At 53.5% G+C, this 22,061-nt stretch overlaps 1 protein-coding gene across 1 annotated transcript in view; it reads left to right on the top strand.

The window, feature by feature from the left end:
* Nucleotides 1-756: 756 nt before the first annotated feature.
* GNL2 (G protein nucleolar 2) overlaps nt 757-22,061 on the top strand; it is a 153,660-nt gene continuing 132,355 nt past the window's right edge. Inside the window, exons 1-2 of the mRNA XM_075336053.1 lie at nt 757-926; nt 4,853-4,937. Coding sequence (XP_075192168.1) covers nt 863-926; nt 4,853-4,937 — 149 coding nt within the window. The 5' untranslated portion in view covers nt 757-862. The remainder of the gene's footprint in view (nt 927-4,852; nt 4,938-22,061) is intronic.

Raw genomic sequence — 22,061 nt, forward strand, 5'->3', positions numbered from 1 at the left:
TAGCTCCCTGATGGCTTCAGGGGCGCTACATATACATGTCATATACGGGGATTCCATGCCTGGAGCTTCCACTATTGTAGACACAGAGGATTCTCTGCTCCCCGGATTAGCACTCCAGAAAAAAAGGAGCCAGGCTGAGCAGAAGAGTGCGCCTATCTCAGAGATGGCATCATGGGCACGTGTGGCCCCTGGTCCGCAGGTTCTGCACCCTGCTCTAGAATATTAACATATGCCCACCTCTGCTGGCACTTCTATGTGTGAATAATTTATATGGTTTATAAAATCAGGGCTGATCACCTCTATAGAGGATCATGGCGAGCAGCGGACATTTTATCACACTTCCCCATGAAATGGGATCTCATTGCCAGCAGCCAGGAATCCACTGAAATAAAAATGATCACACCTAAAGCAAATAGTAACCAATCAGCTTATACTAAAAAAAAATGAGAGGATGCATTTGATTGGTTGCTATGGGCAGTTACTTTTCCATGCATTTTGATAAAGCTTCCCCAGTGCCTAGTGAGGTCTGTTAAAAGAAGAAAGTTTTGGTACCATGTGAGCCTCGGTCTGATCACGTGCCTGGAGAGTTTAGGGAACATGTTATCACCTTGTAATAAATACACGTGATCGTAAAATACTCAGTACATGAGCAGCTACACTGTATGATATATGTAAGGGCAGAACTGCCCATATCAAAGATGGCGGCCGGAAACTCACGCTAAACACGTGTGTCGGTACTAGGCTTTACCCTCCATGCTTTGCGCCTCCTCCAGCCCTTTACTGCGGCCTGTTACCAACCTAGGCCGTTTCTTCCGTCTTCTGTAACACAGGTCCGAGACCGGGACCGGGACAAACCGCAAAGATGGTGAAACCACGATTCAAGGGACGGAACACCATTAACCCGTCCTCCTCCAGCACTAACCCAGGTGTGTACAGTAGAGACAGCGGAAGTGGCGGCCGTCCATGTGGGGCTAGTGTGTACTCCTGTGCTTCACATCACTATGTCCCCCTATACATAGCCTAAGCCTATATAGTTCTAGCTTTATGAGCTGCTGTATAAACCTCCCCGCATGCCCAGCCACAGTGTCAGGAGGTGTGTTGTCACAGCTGGAGAAGGGAGGGCAGATGTGCCATTCACCGTCTTGGAAAAGCTGGGTGACAGCAGTAATGGGCTGTGATGGCACAATGATTTATAATGGGTTTCCCCATAAAATGTGAATCACTATGGCCTTCTGATGATTAGGACATGATAGGGTGTCCTGTTACCAGTGCGGAGGATTAGGTCAGCCGTGCCATCATAGCTGCCAATGCCCAGGATTAGGTCAGCCGTGCCATCATAGCTGCCAGTGCCCAGGATTAGGTCAGCCGTGCCATCATAGCTGCCAGTGCCCAGGATTAGAGACGCCGTGCCATCATAGCTGCCAGTGCCCAGGATTAGGTCAGCCGTGCCATCATAGCTGCCAGTGCCCAGGATTAGAGACGCCGTGCCATCATAGCTGCCAGTGCCTAGGATTAGAGAAGCCCTGCCATCATAGCTGCCAGTGCCTAGGATTAGAGAAGCCGTGCCATCATAGCTGCCAGTGCCCAGGATTAGAGACGCCGTGCCATCATAGCTGCCAGTGCCCAGGATTAGGTCAGCCGTGCCATCATAGCTGCCAGTGCCCAGGATTAGGTCAGCCATGCCATCATAGCTGCCAGTGCCCAGGATTAGGTCAGCTGTACCATCATAGCTGCCAGTGCCCAGGATTAGGTCAGCTGTACCATCATAGCTGCCAGTGCCCGGGATTAGGTCAGCTGTACCATCATAGCTGCCAGTGCCCAGGATTAGGTCAGCTGTACCATCATAGCTGCCAGTGCCCAGGATTAGGTCAGCCGTGCCATCATAGCTGCCAGTGCGGAGGATTAGCGCAGCCGTGCCATCATAGTTGCCAGTGCCCAGGAATAGGTCAGCTGTACCATCATATCTGCCAGTGCCCAGGATTAGGTCAGCCGTGCCATCATAGCTGCCAGTGCCCAGGATTAGGTCATCGGTGCCATCATATCTGCCAGTGCCCGGGATTAGGTCATCGGTGCCATCATATCTGCCAGTGCCCAGGATTAGGTCAGCGGTGCCATCATAGCTGCCGGTGCCCAGGAATAGGTCAGCTGTACCATCATAGCTGCCAGTGCCCAGGATTAGGTCAGCTGTACCATCATAGCTGCCGGTGCCCAGGATTAGGTCAGCTGTACCATGATAGCTGCCAGTGCCCGGGATTAGGTCAGCTGTACCATCATAGCTGCCAGTGCCCAGGATTAGGTCAGCTGTACCATGATAGCTGCCAGTGCCCAGGATTAGGTCAGCTGTACCATGATAGCTGCCAGTGCCCAGGATTAGGTCAGCTGTGCCATCATAGCTGCCAGTGCCCAGGATTAGGTCAGCTGTGCCATCATAGCTGCCAGTGCCCGGGATTAGGTCAGCTGTGCCATCATAGCTGCCAGTGCGGAGGATTAGGTCAGCCGTGCCATCATAGCTCCCAGTGCCCAGGATTAGGTCAGCTGTACCATCATAGCTGCCAGTGCCCAGGATTAGGTCAGCCGTGCCATCATAGCTGCCAGTGCGGAGGATTAGGTCAGCCGTGCCATCATAGCTGCCACTGCCCAGGATTAGCGCAGCCGTGCCATCATAGCTGCCACTGCCCAGGATTAGCGCAGCCGTGCCATCATAGCTGCCAGTGCCCAGGATTAGCGCAGCCGTGCCATCATAGCTGCCAGTGCCCAGGAATAGGTCAACTGTACCATCATACCTGCCATTGCCAAGTGAGGGCTCTTGGAAGATTGGAGATCTGATCCTCAAATCTGGAAAGCTGAGCTAGTTTTCTGAGCATGGTCTGAGATGCATCATCGGGCTCATTCCTGGAGCTCTTCGGTGCACATAGAGGGCAGTATTTGGGTACAGGCTAGAGCGTGGCCTGATCTTGCTTAGTGTGCCACCCTCCCATAGGTGAAGGTTTAGGAGTGGACCCATCCTTCTGTGTGAGGGCCGCGTGATCATTGGTCCTGTCCCTTCATGTTTCTTTACTATTGTGGAGGCCCTGTTCATGCGTTCAGTACCCAATGGGTTGGGAAAGGAGTGTGGCAGGATTCCCACTTTCCTGTGCTTTGGTCAGTGATGCACTGACTGACCCTTGGTGTCCGGAGCACGGGCAGCATGGATCAGACACTGGCTGTATCATTTCTGCCAGGCGTGTTTAGCAGTTAAAACAATCATGCCTTAAAGGCTGCCGGAGAGCGAGCCACACGCATGATTAGCCGGTCCTAGGTGGCTTCTTCCCATCTGCTCCCCTTCACTGATGGTTTCTCCTTGTGTGCGCGTATAGGGGGGAGACCGGTCAGTCATTGGCAGTGGCCGGGGACCCTCCTGTCTGACTAGTCCCCCTTGTGGCTTGTTCCCTGGTGGCTATTAGAGTATGTTTTCCTCTGAGCCACACCTGGCTGAGATCATACCCCCAGCGTCTGTGCTGTGGATTGGCAGCAAGCTTTGGCTGTCAGGTTCTCTTTAACATATGAAATGATATTTTCCCCTTTTTATTTTTTTTCATATAAAAACTGGATGGCATACTACTGCCAAATCTAATATATGTATAACAATGTGCGGTTATTTTTTTTTTAATGAAAATGTATTTTTCTTATGTGTGTGATCGTCCGGCCTCAGCCTGATACTATGATGATCGCCTCCATGGTATATTCACCGTTCCATAGGCCCTCACTCTAGTGATGCACTAAGCGTACAAAAACATCTGTGTGATCCTTGCAGTTTCTCTTATGGTCTCCTTATTTTCTTGAATCCTATGTTGTGCCATATTCCATCAGAACCGAAAAATATAACTGTCCTCTGTGCCTCAAGGGCTCAGCCATGTCCTCTACCTCCTCACCGTCCTGTGTGTGCCTAGAAGACCTCTGCTGCAGTAGAGGCCAGTTGGATGAAAGAGCGATAAGACTACGTCGTCCACCAGCGATTAGCAGGAGAAAAACCCTTGTGGATTTCTAAAAGACTGCTTGAGGATCTTGCAAAAAGTGCTGCAGACTACAGTCTCATTCAGACTAGATGGTTGTTAGCCAAAGAATACTGTTGTTGACCTCTACCTCTCCTGACTCCTCCAAACAAAGGAACGCTTGGTCAAGCCCTCGGGCAGCCGTTTATCTGAAATGAAAACACTAGGATTGGCCGTTGAATCTCAACATGATGGGTCCTTCTCTCTTGACAATATTGGTGGTTGGAGAGTCGGAAGGCCTCCATAGAAGTTTCACTGTTGACCATTATTGGAGGGTTCTGCAGATGTTGGTGTCGTTTTTATGGGGACCATAGCAGATGATGAGTTATTCCATATTTCTTTGATTTAAAGGGATTATCCAGTTTACTAACAATCCAATGTTAATAACATCATTTCGCCCAGGGATCCAGCACTGGCCCTCCTGGTCCTTGTGTATAAGCTGATAGCATGTGGCTGTAACATGCTGCCAGTAGGATATCGCGCCACTGTTGTAGGCACTGTGTGCAGCGTGTCGAGACAGAAAGGTGGCTGGAAATGTGCATCTCTATTCCCTTGTTTAGGAGTTACAAAAATTGTAAACCAGCACCTGGAGTCTCATGTGGTTATGCATTACAGAGCCAGAGTACTCTGTCCTGCTATATGGCGGAGATCTAATGGGGTAATCCAGCTCCGCGTCAGGGATACGGTGCCATAATGGCTGGGTGTACATTATTTCTGTATTTTACACATATGTAATGCTTTTACATGATCTTCTAGTCTTTATTATTGACTTTTAAAAACCTTTTACCTTCTGTAAAATGTAAATGTATTATATTTTTTAGATCGTCTAAAGGGTGCTGGAGGCCAGAATATGAGGGATCGGGCAACTATTAAGCGCCTCAATATGTACCGCCAGAAAGAGCGACGGTAAGTAATAGTATTCATGATTTTGGACAGAGCCCTTATTGACTAGCCTACTTGTTTTGTTTGTTTTTCTTCTTTGCACCAGTTGGTGATGCTACCGTATTTTCTTTGTCGCTCCATTGGGAGACCCAGACAATTGGGTATATAGCTTCTGCCTCCGGAGGCCACACAAAGTATTACACTTAAAAGTGTAAAGCCCCTCCCCTTCTGCCTATACACCCCCCGTGCATCACGGGCTCCTCAGTTTTTATGCTTTGTGCGAAGGAGGCTGACATCCACGCATAGCTCCACATCTTAGTCAGCAGCAGCTGCTGACTATGTCGGATGGAAGAAAAGAGGGCCCATAACAGGGCCCCCAGCATGCTCCCTTCTCACCCCACTCTGGTCGGCGGTGCTGTTAAGGTTGAGGTACCCATTGCGGGTACATAGGCAGGAGCCACATGCTGTTTTCCTTCCCCATCCCTTAGGGGCTCTGGGTGAAGTGGGATCCTAATCGGTCTCCAGGCACTGGGACCGTGCTCCCTCCGCAGCCCCTGGGGAATCTGCTGGACAGGAGCCGGGTATTGTCAGGGACAAGGCCCTGCTACTGTGAGGTACTCTGTGTCCCCTTGGGGACCGCGCATGGAGCGCTTGTGCCTTTACACGCTGCAGCGCTGCTGGGTGTGTTAGTGCGCCGGGGACTACCGCGCCGACCGCACTTATTTGCCGGCCGCGCTTATAACTTTAGTCCCCGGCTTTTGCGGCCTAGTATCGCATATTCCCGCCCCCAGGCCTGCCAGTCAGGGGAAGGGCGGGACGCTGCACAGGACGTCAGCGCTGAGGGCTGGAGCATACTTTGTATCCTCCTCCCCCCTCACTGAGCACAGTGGGGCACCAGATTCCCGCACTTTCTAGGGCACGCCCACGGCCCCCTCCTCCCCACAGAACGCCGGCAGCCATTCCTGTCAGCACATCTGAAGCTGGAGAGGAGAGACAACACGGCTCTGGGAGGTCCAGGCAGGGAGTCTGGTGATCACACAACCGCTTTGAGCGGCTGGTAAGCAGCACCTGAGGTGCTGGCCCCACTGAGTGCCGAAGTGTGTATATATATATATATATATATATATATATATATATATATATATATATATATATATGCTTATATATATATATATATATATATATATATATATGCTTATATATATATATATATATATATATATATATATATACATATATGCTTATATATATATATATACATATATGCTTATATATATATATATATATATATATACATATATATATATATATATATATATATATATATGCTATACATTTACACTGGACGGTCGCACTGTTGATTTTTGACTATATACCCTCCTGGATTGTACTCAGAGGAGACAACAGCATGTCGTCCGCAAAAAGCAAGGGTGCCAAAGCACAGGCTTACTTTGCAACCTGTACCTCATGTGCGGCTATACTACCGGCAGGTTCCACCGACCCTCATTGTGTGCAATGCTCGGCCCCTGTGGCACTTACTCAGCCGGAGCCTCTGCTACTGGTGGCCCAGGTGGAACCACCTGCTCCCACTGTCCAGGTGACAGGGACGGAGTTTGCAGTATTTGCTGACAAACTTTCTGAGAGTATGGATAAATGGTCTGCTAAGATACTAGAAGCCTTGCAGTACAGACCGGTAACTCAGGCCACGGGCACTGTTGAATCATTGACCCCAGGCCCCCCTCATTTGGAGCAACAAAGTGCTCCTGGGGTGACTCATAGGTTCCAGGATGAGGTCTCTGACACGGACCGCAGTCCCAGGCCGCCTAAGCGGGCTCGCTGGGAAATTCCCTCGACTTCATCACACTGCTCAGGGTCTCAGCAGGAGGACTCTCTGGACGATGAAGCTGAGGTAGCAGATCAGGATTCTGATCCTGAGGCCGCTCTCAACCTAGATACACCTGATGGTGACGCCATAGTGAATGACCTTATAGCGACCATCAATCAAATGTTGGATATTTCTCCCCCAGCTCCTCCAATTGAGGAGTCAGCTTCTCAGCAGGAGAAATTCCGTTTCAGGTTTCCCAAGCGTACAATGAGTACGTTTCTGGACCACTCTGACTTCAGAGAGGCAGTCCAGAAACACCGAGCTTGTCCAGATAAGCGTTTTTCCAAGCGCCTTAGGGATACACGTTACCCCTTCCCCCCTGACGTTGTCAAGGGCTGGGCTCAGTGTCCCAAGGTGGATCCTCCAGTCTCCAGACTGGCGGCTAGATCCATAGTTGCAGTGGAAGATGGGGCTTCACTCAAAGATGCCACTGACAGACAGATGGAGATCTGGTTGAAATCCATCTATGAAGCTATTGGCGCGTCTTTTGCTCCAGCATTCGCAGCCGTATGGGCACTCCAAGCTATCTCAGCTTGTCATGCGCAGATTAATGCAGTCACACGTACGTCTGCTCCGCAAGTGGTGTCCTTAACCTCTCAGGCGTCGGCGTTTGCGTCCTACGCCATTAATGCTGTCCTGGACTCTGCGAGCCGTACGGCGGTAGCATCTGCCAATTCGGTGGCAGTACGCAGGGCCATGTGGCTACGTGAATGGAAGGCAGACTCTGCTTCCAAAAAGTTCTTAACCGGTTTGCCATTTTCTGGCGACCGCCTGTTTGGTGAGCGATTGGATGAAATCATTAAACAATCCAAGGGAAAGGACTCATCCTTACCCCAGTCCAAACCAAACAGACCTCAACAACGGAAGGTACAATCGAGGTTTCGGTCCGCGGGCAGGTCTCAATTCTCCTCGTCCAAAAGGCCTCAGAAGGATCAGAGGAACTCCGATTCATGGCGGTCTAAGTCACGTCCTAAAAAGACCGCCGGAGGAACCGCTCCCAAAGCGGCCTCCTCATGACTTTCGGCCTCCTCACTCCGCATCCTCGGTCGGTGGCAGGCTCTCCCGCTTTTGCGACGCCTGGCTGCCACAGGTAAAAGACCGTTGGGTGAGAGACATTCTGTCTCACGGTTACAGGATAGAGTTCAGTTCTCGTCCTCCGACTCGGTTCTTCAGAACATCTCCGCCCCCCGAGCGAGCCGATGCTCTTCTTCAGGCGGTGGGCACTCTGAAGGCAGAAGGCGTGGTGATCCCTGTTCCTTTTCAGCAACAGGGTCACGGTTTTTACTCCAACTTGTTCGTGGTGCCGAAAAAGGACGGATCCTTCCGTCCGGTTCTGGACCTAAAACTGCTCAACAAACACGTAAAAACCAGGCGGTTCCGGATGGAATCGCTCCGCTCCGTCATCGCCTCAATGTCCTAAGGAGATTTCCTAGCATCAATCGACATCAAAGATGCTTATCTCCACGTACCGATTGCACCAGAGCATCAGCGCTTCCTGCGTTTCGCCATAGGGGACGAACACCTTCAGTTCGTGGCACTGCCTTTCGGCCTGGCGACGGCCCCACGGGTCTTCACCAAGGTCATGGCAACAGTAGTAGCAGTTCTGCACTCTCAGGGACACTCGGTGATCCCTTACTTAGACGATCTGCTGGTCAAGGCACCCTCTCAAGTGGCATGCCAACACAGCCTGAACATTGCTCTGGAGACTCTCCAGAGTTTCGGGTGGATCATCAATTTTCCAAAGTCAAATCTGACACCGGCCCAATCACTGACATATCTTGGCATGGAGTTTCATACTCTCTCAGCGATAGTGAAGCTTCCGCTGGACAAACAGCGTTCACTACAGACAGGGGTGCAATCTCTCCTTCATGGTCAGTCACACCCCTTGAGGCGCCTCATGCACTTCCTAGGGAAGATGGTAGCAGCAATGGAGGCAGTTCCTTTTGCGCAGTTTCATCTGCGTCCACTTCAATGGGACATTCTCCGCAAATGGGACAGGAAGTCGACGTCCCTCGACAGGAACGTCTCCCTTTCTCAGGCAGCCAAATCCTCCCTTCGGTGGTGGCTTCTTTCCACTTCATTGTCGAAGGGGAAATCCTTCCTACCCCCATCCTGGGCGGTGGTCACGACGGACGCGAGTCTGTCAGGGTGGGGAGCGGTTTTTCTCCACCACAGGGCTCGGGGTACTTGGACTCAGCCAGAGTCCTCCCTTCAGATCAATGTTCTGGAGATAAGGGCAGTATATCTTGCCCTAAAGGCGTTCCAGCCGTGGCTGGAAGGCAAGCAGATCCGAATTCAGTCGGACAACTCCACAGCGGTGGCATACATCAACCACCAAGGCGGAACACGCAGTCGGCAAGCCTTCCAGGAAGTCCGGCGGATTCTGCTGTGGGTGGAAGCCACAGCCTCTACCATATCCGCAGTTCACATCCCGGGCGTAGAAAACGGGGAAGCAGACTTTCTCAGTCGCCAGGGCATGGACGCAGGGGAATGGTCCCTTCACCCGGACGTGTTTCAGGAGATCTGTTGCCGCTGGGGGATGCCGGACGTCGACCTAATGGCGTCCCGGCACAACAACAAGGTCCCGACATTCATGGCACGGTCTCAAGATCACAGAGCTCTGGCGGCAGACGCCTTAGTTCAGGATTGGTCGCAGTTTCAACTCCCTTATGTGTTTCCTCCTCTGGCACTGTTGCCCAGAGTGTTACGCAAGATCAGGTCCGACTGCCGCCGCGCCATCCTCGTCGCTCCAGACTGGCCGAGGAGGTCGTGGTACCTGGATCTGTGGCATCTCACGGTGGGCCAACCGTGGGCACTACCAGACCGACCAGACTTGCTGTCTCACCGGCCGTTTTTCCATCTGAATTCTGCGGCCCTCAACCTTACTGTGTGGCCATTGAGTCCTGGATCCTAGCGTCTTCAGGGTTATCTCAAGAGGTCATTGCCACTATGAGACAGGCTAGGAAACCAACGTCCGCCAAGATCTACCACAGGACGTGGAAGATATTCTTATCTTGGTGCTCTGATCAGGGGTTTTCTCCCTGGCCATTTGCCTTGCCCACTTTTCTTTCCTTCCTTCAATCCGGATTGGAAAAGGGTTTGTCGCTCGGCTCACTTAAGGGACAAGTCTCAGCGCTCTCTGTGTTTTTTCAGAAGCGCCTAGCAAGGCTTCTGCAAGTACGCACGTTCCTGCAGGGGGTTTGCCACATAGTCCCTCCTTACAAGCGGCCGTTAGAACCCTGGGATCTGAACAGGGTGCTGATGGCTCTTCAGAAACCACCTTTCGAGCCAATGAAGGATATTTCTCTCTCACGCCTTTCGCAGAAAGTGGTCTTCCTAGTAGCAGTCACATCACTTCGGACAGTGTCTGAGCTAGCAGCGCTGTCATGCAAAGCCCCTTTCCTGGTGTTTCACCAGGACAAGGTGGTTCTGCGTCCGGTTCAGGAATTTCTCCCTAAGGTGGTATCCCCCTTTCATCTCAATCAGGATATCTCCTTACCCTCTTTTTGTCCTCATCCAGTTCACCAATGTGAAAGGGATTTGCACTTGTTAGATCTGGTGAGAGCACTCAGACTCTACATTTCTCGTACGGCGCCCCTGCGCCGCTCGGATGCACTCTTTGTCCTTGTCGCTGGCCAGCGTAAAGGGTCACAGGCTTCCAAATCAACCCTGGCTCGGTGGATCAAGGAACCAATTCTCGAAGCTTACCGATCTTCTGGGCTTCCGGTTCCCTCAGGGCTGAAGGCCCATTCTACCAGAGCCGTGGGTGCGTCCTGGGCATTGCGGCACCAGGCTACGGCTCAGCAGGTGTGTCAGGCAGCTACCTGGTCGAGCCTGCACACTTTCACGAAACACTATCAGGTGCATACCTATGCTTCGGCAGATGCCAGCCTAGGTAGGCGAGTCCTTCAGGCGGCGGTTGCCCACCTGTAGGAAGGGGCCGTTTTACGGCTCTATTACGAGGTTTTTTCTTTGTCGCTCTATTGGGAGACCCAGACAATTGGGTGTATAGGCTATGCCTCCGGAGGCTGCACAAAGTATTACACTTAAAAGTGTTAAGCCCCTCCCCTTCTGCCTATACACCCCCCGTGCTCTCACGGGATACTCAGTTTTTTTGCTTTGTGCTTGGGGCAGACTTTCTCAGTCGCCAGGGCATGGACGCAGAGCAAGGGTCCCTTCACCAGGACGGGTTTCACGAGATATGTTGCCACTAGGGCATGCCGGACGTCGACCTAATTGCGTTCCGGCACCACAACAAGGTTCCGACGTTCATGGCACAGTCTCAAGATCCCAGAGCTATGGCGACAGACGCCTTCGTTCAACACTGGTCGCAGTTTCAGCTTACTTACGTGCTCCCACCGTTGGCACTGTTGCCCAGAGTGTTACGCAAAATCACGGCAGACTGCCGCGGCTGCCGCCGCGTCATCCCCGTCGCTCCAGACTGGCCGAGGAGGTCGTGGTCCCGGATCTGTGGCATCTCACGGTCGGCCAACCGGGGGCACTGCCAGACCGACCAGAATTGCTGTCTCAAGGGCCGTTTTTTCCATCTGAATTCTGGGGCCCTCAACCTGGCTGTGTGGCCATTGAGTCCTGGATTCTAGCGTCTTCAGGATTATCTCAAGAAGCCATTGCCACTATGAGACAGGCTAGTAAACAAACGTCCGCCAAGGTCTAACCACAGGACGCGGAAAATATTCCTGTCGTGGTGCTCTGCTCAGGGTTTTTTCTCCCTGGCCATTTGCCTTGCCCCCTTCCCTGTCCTTCCTTCAATTTGGACTGGAAAAGGGTTCGTCGCTCAGCTCCCTTAAGGGACAAGTCTCAGCGCTCTGTGTTTTTTCCAGAAGTGCCTAGCCAGACTTCCACAGGTACGCACGTTCCTGCAGGGGGTTTGTCACATCGTTCCTTTTTACAAGCGGCCGTTACAACCTTCGGATCTGAACAGGGTGCTGATGTTCTTCAGAAACCACCATTCGAGCCAATGAGAGATATTTCTCTCTCACGCCTTTCGCAGAAAGTGGTTTTTCTAGTACCAGTCACTTCACTTCGGAGAGTGTCTGAGCTAGCAGCGCTGTCATGCAAGGCCCCTTTCCTGGTTTTCACCAGGACAAGGTGGTTCTGCGTCCGGTTCCGGAATTTCTCCCTAAGGTCGTATCCCCCTTTCATCTCAATCAGGATATCTCCTTACCTTCTTTTTGTCCTCATCCAGTTCACCAATGTGAAAAGGATTTGCACTTGTTAGATCTGGTGAGAGCACTCAGACTCTACATTTCTCGTACGGCGCCTCGGCGCCGCTCGGATGCACTCTTTGTCCTTGTCGCTGGCCAGCGTAAAGGGTCACAGGCTTCCAAATCAACCTTGACTCGGTGGATCAAAGAGCCAATTTTCGAAGCCTACCGTTCGGCTGGGCTTCCGGTTCTCTCAGGGCTGAAGGCCCATTCTACCAGAGCCGTGGACGCGTCCTGGGCTTTGAGGCACCAGGCTACGGCTCAGCAGGTGTGTCAGGCGGCTACCTGGTCGAGCCTGCACACTTTCACGAAACACTATCAGGTTCATACCTATGCTTCGGCGGATGCCAGCATAGGCAGACGTGTCCTTCAGGCGGCGGTTGCCCACCTGTAGGAAGAGGCCGTTTTTTTCGGCTCTATTACGAGGTATTATTTTACCCACCCAGGGATTGCTTTTGGACATCCCAATTGTCTGGGTCTCCCAATAGAGCGACAAAGAAGAAGGGAATTTTGTTTACTTACCGTAAATTCCTTTTCTTCTAGCTCTAATTGGGAGACCCAGCACCCGCCCCTGTTTTTTGTGTACACATGTTGTTCATGTTGAATGGTTTCAGTTCTCCGATATTCCTTCGGATTGAATCTACTTTAAACCAGTTTATAATTTTTTCCTCCTTCTTGCTTTTGCACCAAAACTGAGTATCCCGTGAGAGCACGGGGGGTGTATAGGCAGAAGGGGAGGGGCTTAACACTTTTAAGTGTAATACTTTGTGCAGCCTCCGGAGGCATAGCCTATACACCCAATTGTCTGGGTCTCCCAATTAGAGCTAGAAGAAAAGGAATTTACGGTAAGTAAACAAAATTCCCTTCATTTTACCCACCCAGGGACTGCTTTTGGACGTCCCAATTGTCTGGGTCTCCCAATGGAGCGACAAAGAAGAAGGGAATTTTGTTTACTTACCGTAAATTCCTTTTCTTCTAGCTCCAATTGGGAGACCCAGCACCCGCCCCTGTTCCCTTCGGGCTGTTGTTCTTGTGTACACATGTTGTTCATGTTGAATGGTTTCAGTTCTCCGAAATTTCTTCGGATTGAATTTATTTTAAACCAATTTATAAGTTTTCCTCCTTCTTGCTTTTGCACCAAAACTGAGGAGCCCGTGATGCACGGGGGGTGTATAGGCAGAAGGGGAGGGGCTTTACACTTTTAAGTGTAATACTTTGTGTGGCCTCCGGAGGCAGAAGCTATATACCCAATTGTCTGGGTCTCCCAATTGGAGCTAGAAGAAAAGGAATTTACGGTAAGTAAACAAAATTCCCTTCTTTCGTACTATAAGACCCACTTTTTTCCTCCAAATTTTGGAGAAAGGGGGAGGTGCGTCTTAAAGTCTGGTGATGGAGACTAAAGGCTGCTTTACACACAGCGACATTGCTAGCGATGTCACAAGCTATAGCACCCGCCCCCGTCATTTGTGCGTCATAGGCAAATCACTGCCCATGGCGAACAGAATCACAGGTACGCCTCACACGAACTTATCTTCCTAGCGACGTCACTGTGGCCGGTGAACAACCTTTTTTTTTTTTTTTTTTTTCATTTTAAGGGGGCTGTTCGTGCGGTGTCACAGCGACGTCACACGGCAGGCGGCCAATAGAAGCGGAGGGGCGGAGAGTAGCCGCATTCACGTCACTCCCACCTCGTTGCCGGAGGACGCAGGAACGTTGTTGTTTGTCGTTCCCGGGGTGTCACACACAGCGATGTGTGCTGCCTCAGGAAAGACTAACAACCTGCGTCCAGAATGAGCAACGATATTTGGAAAATGAACGACGTGTCAACAATGAATGATTGATTTTGTGAGTATTTGGGTTCGTTAGCGGTCGCTCGTACGTGTCACACGAAACGACGTCGCTAACGAGGCCGGATGTGCGTCATGAATTCCGTAACCCCACCGATATCTAGTTAGCGATGTCGTTGCGTGTAACGGGCCCTTACGGCTGCTCACCTGTTGTGTGTGTGTGTGTGTGTGTGTGTGTGTGTGTGTGTGTGTGTGTGTGTGTGTGTGTGTGTGTGCGCGCACACACATACAATCTTACTACAGATCGCATCCACGCACTCACCACATCCAGCGATATCAATTGCTTCTCGGCGGCGTAAGGACCTGCAACGCTGTGCAGTGAGCTTCCAGGACCTGTCATGCATCACATCACCAGAAGCACGTGGTATCACTAGATGTGGTGAGTGTGCACGCGCAGTTGTACCGGTATGTGCGATTGTTTTTTTTTGTTTTTTTTTGTTTTTTTTTGAGTGTATGCGATCTGATGTGTGTGAGTCGGCCAGACGCAGGGGAGGACAGTGTGCTGCACAGAGATCACAGGGAGGGATGATATGGAATCTGTTTGTGTGTGTGTGTGTGTGTGTGTGTGTGTGTGTGTGTGTGTGTGTGTGTGTGTATATGCTGTCTGATGTGTCAGTGTGTGTTCTGATGTGTGAGTTGGCCAGACACAGGGGAGGACAGTGTGCTGCACAGAGATCACAGGGAGGGATGATATGGAATCTGTTTGTGTGTTTGTGTGTGCTGTCTGATGTGAGTGTGTGTTCTGATGTGTGAGTCGGCCAGACGCAGGGGAGGACAGTGTGCTGCACAGAGATCACAGGGAGGAATGATATGGGATCTGGTATGTATGTATGTGTGTGTGTGTTCTGATGTGTGAGTTGGCCAGACGCAGGGGAGGACAGTGTGCTGCACAGAGATCACAGGGAGGGGGGAGGTTGGGGGGGGGTTTGCTTTTTGCTTAAAAAAAATGTTTCCCCTATTTTACACTTCTAAAACCTGGGTGCGTCTTATGGTCCGAAAAATTCGGTATATACAGTATATCTAGCTTTTATAATGTTTTGTATTAAAAAAAATATAAATATATAGATTACATTTTTTTCTTTTTTCCGACTAGGACTTAGGCAGGATTCACAGATATGTCACAATCAAAGTATGGTCTGCGATGTGCAGATTGGCGTCGGGTCTCCTAGCACACGTCTCATATTTGCCTATGAGGCTCTTCACTTCGGGTCTGGAGACCCACGGCCGACCTGTGAATCATGGATTGTTATAAACGCATATGTAAATGGGGCCTTAGTGATTTAGATTCTAATTCATCGATACAGTTGTTGTACATGTGAATCTTGATTAAGGCTGTGTGCACACGTTGCGTTTTTTACCGCGGAAACGCTGCGTTTAGAACCGCAGCGTTTCAGTGGCAAATTGCATGCGTTCAGCTTTCCCAGCAAAGTGTATGAGAAAGCCGAAAAATCAGTGCACACGCTGCGTTTCTAAACGCAGCGTTTTGGATGCCAAAAATCGGTGCGGAAAGAAAAGCAGCATGTCACTTCTTTTGTGCGTTGTGGCTGCGTTCTCTCCCCCATTGAATCAATGATGTGGGTCAGAACGCAGCTACACCGCAGTGAGCTGCTTTTTGTTGCGGTCCGCGGGCTTTGTCGGCATGCCAGAACGCAGGCATTTACCTGGAAGTGAGGTAAAGAGGTTTCCTGTTGACCTGACTTCGTGGCAAAGTTCAGGAAAGCCCCCGGTGTCGCCAAAGTGCCCGCCCCGAACCCCCTCCTGAAAATCCAACATGGCCACGCGCACAGCAGCGCACCGGCCGCCCTACTCCTCTGTTTCTGTCGCATGTGCAATAACACATGCGACAGAAAACTGCTCCCCAGGCCCTGCCAGGTCACCCCCTATTCCCCCCGGTGTCCTCCGGTAACCCCCGTACCTGTCACAGCGCTGATCCCCTGCGGCCCCCTCCTTCACAGTGCGCACCGGTCACATGTGCCGAGCAGCTGACGGCTTCCTGTGTTCAGTGTGAGCTGCGCTGGCTGCTGCTGCTGCTCGGCACTGTGCAGCTGTGACCCGGGGAGAGTGGGTGCAGATTCTTTGCACCCACTCTCCTCAAATGGAAGGTCTGCACTACTAGAAAATGGGGGACACGTTCCCTGAGCGTGCCCCCCATAATCTAGAAGGTCCAGAGGCGACGTGGGACGTCAAAAATGGATACTGCGGACCCAATTTTTTTTCTTTTCAATAAATTGGTGAAAGAGGATATGTTTTTGGGGAGTGGTTTTTTTTCAAATACATTTTTTTTTTGGGTTGTCAATTTTTTTTGCTGTTACTGTCAATTAGTTATGTCTGGTATCAAATAGACGCCGTGACATCACTAATTGCTGGGCTTGATGCCAGGTGACATTACACATCTGGTATCAACCCCATTTATTACCCCATTTGTCACCCCATTTGTCACCGCACCAGGGCGCGGGATGAGTTGGGGCGAAGCGCCAGGATTGGCGCATCTAATGGATGCGCCACTTCTTGGGCGGCTGTGGCCTGCTATTTTTAGGCTGGGAAGAGTCCAATAACCATGGCTCTTCCCATCCTGAGAATACCAGACCCCAGCTGTCAGCTTCACCTTGGCTGGTGATCTAATTTGGGGGGGGACCCCACGTTTTTGTTTTTTTTAATTATTTATAAATAAAAAAAAAAAAAAAAAAAAAAAACAGCTTGGGGAGCCCTCCAAATTGATCACCAGACAAGATGAAGCTGTCAGCTTTAACCTGACTGGCTATCAAAAAATAGGGGGACCCCACGTCATTTATTTTAATTATTTTTTTTTTTTTGGGCTAAATACAAGGCTAGGCACCCTTTAGTGCCACATGAAAGGTACTAAAGGGCGCGAGCTTAGAATATGCAGGGGGGGTGGGACGTTATATATATGTTTGACATCCATTGACACATTTTAGGCTGTATGCCCACAATCAGGGTTTGCAGCGTTATGGGCGCAGAGTGTTTTCCCTGTGTCCATAACGCTGCGTTGTGCAGTAGAAGCACAGTGGAAGGATTTTTGGAGATCCCATGCCCACTGTGCTTCTTTTCTCCGCAGCATAAACTGACCGGTAGCGTGGCTTCCCGAGCCTCAGCATGTCAATTTATGCATGCTGAGACGAGAGTGTTCTCTGCAGGTAGCATAGAGCTCCACAGCAGCCTGAACCCAAATCGTGGGCGTGGGCAGCTGCAGGAAGGCTGACACTGTGTACTAGACGCCGTGTCGCTGGATCATGGCCACATAGCCTTAGGCCCCTTTCACACGTCAGTGATTCTGGTACGTTTGTGCTTTTTTTATTTTAGAAATCCCGTGCCCACTGGGCTTCTTTTCTCCGCAGCATAAACCGACCTGCGGTGCAGCTTCCCGAGCCTCAGCATGTCAATTTATGCTGCGGAGACAAGAGTGTTCTCTGCAGGTAGCATAGAGCTCCACAGCAGCCTGAACCCAAATCGTGGGCATGGGTAGCTGCGTTCTCCCGTGGACAACACTCGCATCTCTGCAGGAAGGCTGACACTATGAACTGGATGTACTGTGGCACTGTCACTGGATCATGTGGTCAAAAACGCACCTGAAGAAAACGCACGAAAAACGCATGCGTTTTTGATGCATTTTTCCCAAAACGCATTGTTTACAATTCTCCCCTCTGCCAGAGGGTGCGTTTTTTTCCGCGCTGAAAAAAACGCAACGTGTGCACATAGCCTAAGGGTGCACTAGAGTAACCTACAGCAAATTCATTAAGGTGCGTTCACCCCTTCAGGAGTGTGGTTCATCCTTCAGCTGCTATACGTCCTAGACCGGAGTACATTTCTGTTGTCATTTAGGCTATGTGTGCACGTTGCGTTCTCTGCAGTGAGGAAAAGAACGCACCCTCTGGCAGACTGGACACTGCTGTTATAAAATAAAAAGCATCCACAACACATGCGTTTTCCAATGCGTTTTCCAATGCGTTTTCCAATGCGTTTTCGACAGTGCGTTCCCCCGGCAATTCAGCTCTGCTACATGCCGGCTGACAGCACACACAGAGTCGCACAATGAGAATGAACTCGGGTGAACTGCACCCGACTTCATTGTCATACCGCAGCTCTATCTGTTTGTGGCGTCCCGATTATCATCTTCACCTCACACATCCCGACATTACCGCCGACATCCCCGCACACATTCCGACATTACCGCCGACCTCCCCGCCGACATCCCCGCCCACGTCCTGACATCCCCGCCTATGCCCCGGCATCCCCGCCTATGCCCCGGCATCCCCGCCTATGCCCCGGCATCCCCGCCTATGCCCCGGCATCCCCGCCTATGCCCCGGCATCCCCGCCTATGCCCCGGCATCCCCGCCTATGCCCCGGCATCCCCGCCTATGCCCCGGCATCCCCGCCTATGCCCCGGCATCCCCGCCTATGCCCCGGCATCCCCGCCTATGCCCCGGCATCCCCGCCTATGCCCCGGCATCCCCGCCTATGCCCCGGCATCCCCGCCTATGCCCCGGCATCCCCGCCTATGCCCCGGCATCCCCGCCTATGCCCCGGCATCCCCGCCTATGCCCCGGCATCCCCGCCTATGCCCCGGCATCCCCGCCTATGCCCCGGCATCCCCGCCTATGCCCCGGCATCCCCGCCTATGCCCCGGCATCCCCGCCTATGCCCCGGCATCCCCGCCTATGCCCCGGCATCCCCGCCTATGCCCCGGCATCCCCGCCTATGCCCCGGCATCCCCGCCTATGCCCCGGCATCCCCGCCTATGCCCCGGCATCCCCGCCTATGCCCCGGCATCCCCGCCTATGCCCCGGCATCCCCGCCTATGCCCCGGCATCCCCGCCTATGCCCCGGCATCCCCGCCTATGCCCCGGCATCCCCGCCTATGCCCCGGCATCCCCGCCTATGCCCCGGCATCCCCGCCTATGCCCCGGCATCCCCGCCTATGCCCCGGCATCCCCGCCTATGCCCCGGCATCCCCGCCTATGCCCCGGCATCCCCGCCTATGCCCCGGCATCCCCGCCTATGCCCCGGCATCCCCGCCTATGCCCCGGCATCCCCGCCTATGCCCCGGCATCCCCGCCTATGCCCCGGCATCCCCGCCTATGCCCCGGCATCCCCGCCTATGCCCCGGCATCCCCGCCTATGCCCCGGCATCCCCGCCTATGCCCCGGCATCCCCGCCTATGCCCCGGCATCCCCGCCTATGCCCCGGCATCCCCGCCTATGCCCCGGCATCCCCGCCTATGCCCCGGCATCCCCGCCTATGCCCCGGCATCCCCGCCTATGCCCCGGCATCCCCGCCTATGCCCCGGCATCCCCGCCTATGCCCCGGCATCCCCGCCTATGCCCCGGCATCCCCGCCTATGCCCCGGCATCCCCGCCTATGCCCCGGCATCCCCGCCTATGCCCCGGCATCCCCGCCTATGCCCCGGCATCCCCGCCTATGCCCCGGCATCCCCGCCTATGCCCCGGCATCCCCGCCTATGCCCCGGCATCCCCGCCTATGCCCCGGCATCCCCGCCTATGCCCCGGCATCCCCGCCTATGCCCCGGCATCCCCGCCTATGCCCCGGCATCCCCGCCTATGCCCCGGCATCCCCGCCTATGCCCCGGCATCCCCGCCTATGCCCCGGCATCCCCGCCTATGCCCCGGCATCCCCGCCTATGCCCCGGCATCCCCGCCTATGCCCCGGCATCCCCGCCTATGCCCCGGCATCCCCGCCTATGCCCCGGCATCCCCGCCTATGCCCCGGCATCCCCGCCTATGCCCCGGCATCCCCGCCTATGCCCCGGCATCCCCGCCTATGCCCCGGCATCCCCGCCTATGCCCCGGCATCCCCGCCTATGCCCCGGCATCCCCGCCTATGCCCCGGCATCCCCGCCTATGCCCCGGCATCCCCGCCTATGCCCCGGCATCCCCGCCTATGCCCCGGCATCCCCGCCTATGCCCCGGCATCCCCGCCTATGCCCCGGCATCCCCGCCTATGCCCCGGCATCCCCGCCTATGCCCCGGCATCCCCGCCTATGCCCCGGCATCCCCGCCTATGCCCCGGCATCCCCGCCTATGCCCCGGCATCCCCGCCTATGCCCCGGCATCCCCGCCTATGCCCCGGCATCCCCGCCTATGCCCCGGCATCCCCGCCTATGCCCCGGCATCCCCGCCTATGCCCCGGCATCCCCGCCTATGCCCCGGCATCCCCGCCTATGCCCCGGCATCCCCGCCTATGCCCCGGCATCCCCGCCTATGCCCCGGCATCCCCGCCTATGCCCCGGCATCCCCGCCTATGCCCCGGCATCCCCGCCTATGCCCCGGCATCCCCGCCTATGCCCCGGCATCCCCGCCTATGCCCCGGCATCCCCGCCTATGCCCCGGCATCCCCGCCTATGCCCCGGCATCCCCGCCTATGCCCCGGCATCCCCGCCTATGCCCCGGCATCCCCGCCTATGCCCCGGCATCCCCGCCTATGCCCCGGCATCCCCGCCTATGCCCCGGCATCCCCGCCTATGCCCCGGCATCCCCGCCTATGCCCCGGCATCCCCGCCTATGCCCCGGCATCCCCGCCTATGCCCCGGCATCCCCGCCTATGCCCCGGCATCCCCGCCTATGCCCCGGCATCCCCGCCTATGCCCCGGCATCCCCGCCTATGCCCCGGCATCCCCGCCTATGCCCCGGCATCCCCGCCCATGCCCCGGCATCCCCGCCCATGCCCCGGCATCCCCGCCCATGCCCCGGCATCCCCGCCTACGCCGCCCTCATCATCACCGCACATAACACCGGCATTACCTCAGTGACGTCCCCGCTGACAGCGCGATTCACTTCAGTTGCTGCGTGGAGCTCACAGGAGCGGCGGTGTTCTACGGCAGCTCCTGTCAGCTTCATGTAGCAGAGCTGGATGCGTTGCGGGATCTCTGGATTACGCCGGACCTGGAGGGGTATTTGGGGATTTTAATAAAGTGGTGAAAGAGGGTGTTTTTTTGTCTTTTATTCCAAATAAATGATTTTTTCGGGTGCATGTGTTTATTTACTTTCACTTACAGGTTAATTATGGAAGTATCTCGGGGAGACGCCTGTCATGATTAACCTAGGACTTAGTGGCAGCTATGGGCTGCTGCCATTAACCCCTTATTACCCCGATTGCCACCGCACCAGGGCAATTCGGGACGAGCCGGGTAAAGTCCCGGGACTGTCGCATGTAATGGATGCGGCAATTCCGGGCGGCTCCTGGCTGATATTGTTAGGCTATATTGTTAGCACCATAACGTGGTGCTCCCCATCCTGAGAATACTAGCCTTCAGCCGTGTGGCTTTATCTTGGCTGGTATCAAATTTGGGGGGGCCGCACGTCGTTTTTTTTTAATTATTTATTTTACTGCACGATATAGTCCTGCCCACCTGCGGCTGTGATTGGTTGCAGTGAGACAACTGTCACTCAGCGTGGGGGCGTGTCTGACTGAAACCAATCATAGGCACCGGTGGGCGGGGAAAGCAGGGAATACGAGGATCAGGGAACGGTGAGTATGAGAGAGTGGGGGGAGACTGACCGACGGACAGATAGAGAGACCGACCGACAGAGAGAGAGAGAGACAGAGCGACCAACTGACAGAGAAAGAGACCGACATCCACAGACAGAGATTGACCGACATTGACAGACTCTGAAAAGACTTGCGTTTAAAGCATGCGGAACGCAACAAAAATGCAGTCCAAGTGCATTTTGGTTGCGTTTTGACCCACATCATTGATTGCAATGGGTGGAGAACGCAGCTACAACGCCCAAAAGAAGTGACATGCTGCTTTTTTTTTTTCCGCAGCGATTTTGGGCATCCAAAACGCTGCGTTTTAGAAACTCAGCGTGTGCATTGATTTTTCGGCTTTCTCAGACTTTGCTGGGGAAGCTGAACGCATGCAGTTACGCTGCAGTTCAAAACGCAGCGTTTCCGCGGGAAAAAACGTGACGTGCGCACATAGCCTTACTCCACTTTTGTGGTATAATCTAGGATGAAATTGTTGGCTGCTTTAGGCCACACCAACATTGCCCACTTGTTAAGTTGGCGGAGATTGTCAAAATTTGCTCAAAAACCTCAAAAGATGTAACACTTTTGCACAACTGCAAGTCGCTAACCTTTTGCGTGAAATTTTTTATATGAAAATTGATGAATCCAGACCTTAGTGTTCCAAAGTGATATTTTCTACTGACAAT

The sequence above is a fragment of the Anomaloglossus baeobatrachus genome, chromosome 2 (assembly GCF_048569485.1).
Source record: "Anomaloglossus baeobatrachus isolate aAnoBae1 chromosome 2, aAnoBae1.hap1, whole genome shotgun sequence".
NCBI lineage: Eukaryota > Metazoa > Chordata > Amphibia > Anura > Aromobatidae > Anomaloglossus > Anomaloglossus baeobatrachus.